This window comes from Daucus carota, chromosome 5, assembly GCF_001625215.2.
Source record: "Daucus carota subsp. sativus chromosome 5, DH1 v3.0, whole genome shotgun sequence".
In the NCBI taxonomy this organism is placed as follows: domain Eukaryota; kingdom Viridiplantae; phylum Streptophyta; class Magnoliopsida; order Apiales; family Apiaceae; genus Daucus; species Daucus carota.
The window spans coordinates 18,508,337-18,515,616 of NC_030385.2; the positions used below are offsets into that span (position 1 = coordinate 18,508,337).

Sequence of the window (7,280 nt, forward strand, 5' to 3'; positions counted from 1 at the left end):
ATATGGTGCCCCCATTTTCTAATTTGTCCAGCAAATATAGAGGCAGTGTAATACTAGGAGGTTTGGGGTGGTTGCCCCTATTGGCCTATTAAATTCTGAAGAAAAAACATTTTAGTGTCAAACTTGGAAAATAATGAATACATGATTTAAGTTCGTTGTCAACCTCAGAAGACATGCCAGAATTTCACTCTAATATGTCAATCCAGAACGCCCAACCGATGAATCTTATTCTGAAGTAGCAACATAGGAATATAAAGAGCTTACCATGTTCTACTACCCATACATTGAACCCATTTTAGCTTTTCTTTCAACACATTGCCCTTTCCAGAGTCTTATAGTATAATGCAACTCTGTTCGACTGCCAGAAAATGAAAGAGAACACATAGATTAAGACTCTGAAATGCATATAGGTTGTGTTGAAAGAGAAATTATTATTATTTCATTGGAGCACTGTGATATGCTATGTAACAGAGTTTGTTAGTATTGTATGCAATCAATTCTCACCGCGGCGAGAAGTTGCAGTACTAGGTTCCTGGGCCTGTGGAGAATGATGAAGTGGATGAATACTGGAGCGAGAATGCCAGAATGAACGCAGGAAGCGTCCTAGTCTAAAGCAACGACTCTGATTTCTACTTGCGTCCACATTATTGTTACTATCTCTCGACTCCTCGACCTCATTATCGGTGGGCACCAGCAATCCCTGGCGACAGACTGGGCAAGAATTATGAAGCCTCAACCACGGAACTATACAATCAGAATGGTAGATGTGATTACAGGGTAATTCTGTTGCTTCACCGCCGACCTCAAACTCCTCCATACAAACTGGACAACTAGAGTCGTCAACCAAATGTCTGTCTGTAATTTTGACTGCTGGCAAAGCATTAATGGCTAAATCCGAAGCCGGTGGAGGCCCTTCCCTGTCATTTTGCGTTATTTCTTGTATTAATGCTTCTAGTCCTGGCCCTAGAAAGTAGTTTCCGGGATCAATCCTGGGGTTTCGTGTTTGATTATCGGGCAATGGAATGTCTGGTCTCAGTATTATCCAATCTCGTGGCCGTGCTAGAATTCCAGCTTCAGGAACAAAATCATCTATATTTTCTTCAATGTTGATGCGGTTCCGCCTTGAAAGCCTGCGGTTTCTAGGTTGACGCCCAAGATTTTGATTGTTTCTTGCAGGTATTCCCAGTGAGGGATTTAGCATGAGAGTGAGTGCTTCTAGTATTCGGGATTCAGGGGAGGGGTCGAATTCTGTGAACAAGTCTATTAATGCTGGTCTTGTGACCGTAATTTCATCAAGAAATTGGCCGAAGCAGCGTGGGCAGATGATTTGAGATGGGTTTTCAGAGGCGATTCTGACGGTTCTTTGGCACTGGTAACACCAGTAGAGCTGGAAGATCCTGTTGTCACCGATAGGTATTTCAGGAGGTGTGTTTAAGGACATACTTTTATCAGGCTGTTGAATAATGGATGAAAGGAGGAATTTGTTAAAGAATGAAGAACTTTAATGCATCTAGTCGAGACATATAGACTGAGAAATGGTAAAATGGAGAAAGGAAGTTTTGGTGAATTGTAGACTGAGATTCTGAGAACCTTGGATTGTCTATAAGTTTGGTCATGAATCTGGTTAACTTGCAGGAAAAGACAAGAATGAGTGGATACAGGTTATTTGTAGTGAAATTTTAAAATTGGAGGGAAGAAAAAGAGTTGGCTTTCACGGGGAGGAGACCATATGAACTAACAACGAATCAATTCTTGGGCATTGTGCATGATGTCAACATATAGATGGAGAACTAAAATATGTCAACATATGGTATCTGTTATTTCCGATGTATAGAGGGAGGTTGAATACAGGCTCCCTGAACGTAACGTTTTCAAAACTAACCAGCCTACGTTCAACTTTTCAAGACTAACCAGCCTAATTCAACAAAACTCGGGCGACCCCTGCCTGAAAATTCCCCAGGGGCGACCGGCTCTGGTGAGGGCAACTCCCATTGATTTTCTCCATGGGCAGGTCGCCCTCCACAGGAGCGTCCCTGGTGTTGTGTTCGACTAAACAAGAAAACAAGAGCAAGTGAAGTTATCTACGCATTTCCATAAATGTAATAATTGATTATATATAGCAGCAGCCTGGTGCACAGAGTAGAGATAAACATGTACTCTTTCCGTCCCACCAGATTCTTTATGCTACTTTTTAACACGTATTTTAAGACTTTTATAAAGTATACTTATATTACATATATCTTTTTTAAAAAAGTTCTAAAAAAAGTTTTGAAATTTAAACTTTTATTCAGAAAGAGAAAAAATCAAAAATACGTTATATAGAACTATATTTTACGAGAGTCTCAAAATGCATACAAACAGTGTACGTAAACTCCCGCAATTAGTTTTTTACTGTATTAAATCTTTTATTTAAAATCAAATTTTATTTGTTTTGTGAAATAAATATAATTAATAACATGAAATAATATATATCTTAGCACCAGCGTTCTAAAAGTCGGCGATTAATCGGGATTAATCGCCGATTAATCGTTGTTCGGTCGCTGATTAATCGGGAAAATTTTTAAAATTTAAAATTAAAAGTAATTTAAAATTTTGCATAAGAATGTTTTCTTACAGTATATTGATTTGATTAAATCTTATTAACTGATTAATTATCTTTTTTCGTAGAGATTTATATTTTATAATATTTCTTTTATAAATGGGTAGTAGAAATGTATATTTATCATTCTATACTAATATCTTCAAAATATTAATATGAAATTAAGTTAGTTTTACTTTCTCCTTTTACTAATTTTGAATCATATATTTTATTTTTTTATATATAAAAAGTTGAATTTATTAATCTTGTATCCTTTACATGATGAATTGGAGTAGATACGTTAATAGTCATATTGGTCTATTAGAGTTAAGTACAAATAGATCGAAAACAAATAATAAAACTACACTTTTGACAATATAATAAAACCTCGCTCAATTGGAAATTTAATTTCTTAAAATTTTTATTTTACGATTCACTTAGAACCTAGTAGCAACAAAATTTTAATCAAACGAAGATTTAAAAATCGTCCAACAATTATCTCGAATAGAAAACAGATTATCATAAAAAACGAAAATTCGAATAAACAATATCTAAATAGAATGCCGTTTACCTATAGTGGGTACATCTCAAAAGTCACACGATTCTTAAACCAAAATTTTATTTATGTCTCACTTTTTCCCACTTTGTACTTGTAAAAGCAGAGTACACAGATTCTTGAAACTCTGACCCATCTCAAATTCTTTGAAGAAATCCCTTTGAGTTAGGTATTTTCTCCACAAGATCACCCCCATTACTATATGTATTGTATCTTATAATTCAAATTTTATATTATTTTTTTCAGTTATTTGATATATGTAAAGTTTAGTCAAAATAAAGTCAGTTTTACTGGTTTCGAGAAAGATCAACATGTGTATGTGTTTTAGTGTTCTGTCGTTTATTATGTTATGTTAGGTTTCCTTTATTGTCCTTATGAATTTCAATGCTTGAATCATTATAAAACATTATGACATAAGAATGAAGAAAAGCACAAGAACTGCATAATAACGTAACAACCGATCTACTAGACTAAGAGTACATAATCAGATCAAGAAATAAAAACGTACGAATACATGGTCAGGTACATAACCATAAACAAACTACATACGAGGGAAATCCTACTTCTTCTTATGGCCGAAGATGTGGCTTCCAGTGTGATATCTTCGACCCTTTCCCTTCGCAGCTCTAGGTGGCTGCTGTCGATGCTCATCCTGAGGTTGCTCCTCGGCCTCGGAGTGCCCTGGTACTGCTGTGCTGGGGGGCGCCCATGGACTACTCTCACCAGTGTACGAAGCAAAAGTGGACATCTGTATAGGAGTAGGAGTGGACCTCTCTGGTGGCGGTGCGAATGGAAACGCGGGTGCCCCGAAGATGTAGGACTGGCTAGCAAATAACGGCACCGGGACCTGTGGCGGAGGTGTGGTGTACTGATCCCTCAGGAAAGACATGTCAGGACGATAAGCATCTGCATGGAACTGGTATGAATCCTGCGACTGACCCTCAGCAGACATGTCCTAGTCATCCTCTAATCTAACCGTAAAGCCACGTGGACCACCCTCGTAGTCATCCCCTGCATATGTAGATGGCCCGACCTTCGACGCGGGCCAGGAGTCCCATCCATCCGCCCTAGAAGTACCCGCTACATCCCCAACCGGCGAAGAAGAAGTGCCAACCAGGTGTGACCAACCTCCCGTGTCTGAGCTACCACTGGCCACGTGAGTGTAGTACGTGCCTGGCTCCGGCTCAACTGGTGTAACTGGTGGCCGTCCTCTGTGTCTGCTAGGGTTTCTTGAACCCCTAAAACGTCCTAACAACCCCTGTACAATCCTCTGTGCCCGACCAAGATCCAGGGTAGCAGGGTCAATGGCACTCTCCATATCTAGAAGCTGATCCTCCTGTTAACAGCCATGTGAAGACATAATCAGATGAAGAATAGTTATAACAGAACATATAGAAAATAAGCTAGCATAGTAATGGAAGGAAGTTAGAAGAACAGTTACAAGGGAGTTTACCAGTGCCTGTGTGGCGCCCTGTGTGCCCTGGAAAGCCTCTGCAGTCCTCCAATAGACGGGGTTTACAATGTATCTACGTGTCACTGCAAGAAACCAAGGCATGTATGCCGCAGTGCAACCCTCGCCAAACATGAGTGGGGGAGATGTAAGAGCTCGCTCAAGGGACCTATCCCATAGACGAGTGTGAGACTCCCTGGCGCCCTCCCAGTTAATGGCCTCGTTGACAATGGTGTGCAGGTTACTATGATTCGCACGTGGAAAGGATGTGGGTATGTCCTGCACGAACCCGAACTGCCTCGTCACCCTATCAGTATAACACCACTCGACATAGGCCATATACATCAAAGGCGTAGGAGCAGTCCAACGCAGGTACAAATCATACTCAGGCTGATGCTCGTCATCTAAATCTGCATACGACCTCCACCGAAAATTTGCCTCAATCATGTTATCCAGCTCGTACCGGGTGATACGACGCTGACCGTGCGGCACCTCAGTACGGGTAAACGGCCCTGTCCACCTACAACAAAATGTTTATATTATACGTGTGAACTAGTACATGTGCACAAACTGGAGGATATACAAACTTATTGCGATTACGAGAAGAGTAGCATATTACAAACCTTAGCGCAAGTGGGTAGGTAATCAGGGGTGTGGCCGTGTGTCGGGGAGCTAATGTAGGGAACCGCTCGTATATCCACACCTAGTGTGAAGGTACATACATATATGTGCACATCAAAATATATATGAAGAAAAACTTGAAAAATAAAATGACAGTAAATGCGTACCTGTACTAACGTGGCGTATCCAACGAAGTTAGTTGTGACTTTATGGGTGGAATCGCACATCTTCCGATAAAGGTATGCAAGAACAGCACTCCCCCAGCTATAACCATCCACGCTCTGCAAGTCACGTAGCATCCAAAGGAGGTTGAGTTTCACATAGTTCCCGCTGCTATCAGGAAACAACGATCCAATAACACACAGTAGGTGTGCCCTGATGTGAAAGATAGTCTGCGCATCAAAATCCTCCACTGCCTCGTCCAACCGGGCACAGTCGCCAAAGTTATCAATCAACCAACCGATCCTCAAGCAGTTCTTCCTCACATCAGCCGGCTTGAGAGTCAGTCCAAGAAGATCGCGTATCATGTCCTTCCTCTCGCGAGCTGTGGTGGTGAAGCCATGTAGAATAAATGGTCGGCCAGTGGTTCGTAACCCGAGAATGTGATGGACATCCTCCAGTGTAATGGTGGCCTCCCCGAAAGGTAGATGAAAAGTGTGCGTCTCTGGACGCCACCTCTCGATAAAAGCAGTGATCAAGCCCCTGTCATGCTTGACCTGACCCAACTTGAACACCCACTCAAAGCCCGCATCATTAATAGCATCTATTATCGCCTGAGGCGGCCTGGTTTGATCAACTACATTCCAGTACTCACCGAAGTTCGTCCTGACTCTAAGATCAGGAATGTCCTGCAATTAAAAATACAGGAACTTGTCAGCAGTTTATAGTGAAGCAAACATTAACTTTAATAAACAGCAGTCCATCAAGTCATTACCTTACTACTGTTCCACACAAAAGTGGACCTATGCGTGTCCTGCAATGTCAACAAAGTGCCGTTGACCGGCCCGGGATGATAAGCTGCAGGATCCATCTGTGCCAACAAATTTCAAATATATTTATAATTCGAATTCAAAGCTTTTGTATATATACAAAAAATCTCATTCCAACATAATATTATTAAATTTCAAATTTCATTCTCTTCATTTCAAAATAAATTTCTACCTATAAAATCGATTAGTTTCCATGATTTTATGAATTGCGCAAGTGTATTATGACCTCAACCTTTTCCAAGAAAGTATTTATATATTAATAACAAATTAACAATCATCACCGGATGACTGTCATACGAGCCACAGAATCTTACTAATTTAAATTCATCTTGTCCATGTCTTGTGCATATTTATTTAATTTTCAATGAACTTTTTAACAATGATAAACAATCGAATTTAAGATTTGTGAACTCATCAGCCGATACTGATTCCACTTCTACAAGAGATTCTCGATTTGCCAAAGTGCACTAAATCCGAAAACTAAAACTTAAACCCTAATTAGGGGGCATCTTTAATGAGTACAATATGCATCGTACAGTTTAAGACATTTATACCTTGATTTTAAAATTATAAAATGAGGCAGAATAAATGTTGATCAAAAAGTGAGGAATACTTATATTACATAATTTCACATTTAATCGATTTTTTTTAATATAAGCTATTAATATCTTTTTTATCCGAATATTTTATTTTATTTCTAATTTTTTTTAATTCTCAATATATTATATTTTATTCTAGCATATATATATATATATATATATATATATATATTTATATTTTTTTAATTCGAATATTATATTTTATTTCAAATTTAATTCTCTTCATTTCAAATTAATTTTCTACCTACAAAATCTAAAATTCCAACATATTTCAAATAATTCCAATCATTATTTTATGCTCTTAATATTTTGATTTTATTTCGAATATTATATTATAATTTTTGTTTCTAACTAAATTAAATTACTACCTACAAAATCTAACATGCACAAAATCTAAAATTCCAACATATCAAATCTATAAATTAGCCTTAATTTCAATTATAAATCTTAAAAATATTTAACAAATTTAAAAATCTAAATGTAATAA

The 7,280-nt window shown here is 38.4% G+C and overlaps 2 protein-coding genes across 2 annotated transcripts; both read right to left on the reverse strand.

Moving 5' to 3' along the window:
* Positions 1-197: 197 nt before the first annotated feature.
* LOC108221901 (probable E3 ubiquitin-protein ligase RHC1A) lies at positions 198-1,568 on the reverse strand. The gene is made up of 2 exons (XM_017395758.2): positions 505-1,568; positions 198-358 (listed from the first exon to the last, which is right to left on the reverse strand). The coding sequence occupies exons 1-2, from the start codon at positions 1,439-1,441 to the stop codon at positions 333-335; spliced, it is 963 nt and encodes a 320-aa protein (XP_017251247.1). The 5' UTR covers positions 1,442-1,568; the 3' UTR covers positions 198-332.
* A 3,751-nt stretch (positions 1,569-5,319) lies between these two features.
* LOC108221425 (protein MAIN-LIKE 1-like) lies at positions 5,320-6,235 on the reverse strand. Its single transcript, XM_064093887.1, has 3 exons — positions 6,140-6,235; positions 5,383-6,053; positions 5,320-5,341 (listed from the first exon to the last, which is right to left on the reverse strand). Exons 1-3 carry the CDS (start codon positions 6,233-6,235, stop codon positions 5,320-5,322), a joined length of 789 nt encoding a protein of 262 aa, XP_063949957.1.
* Positions 6,236-7,280: the final 1,045 nt, after the last annotated feature.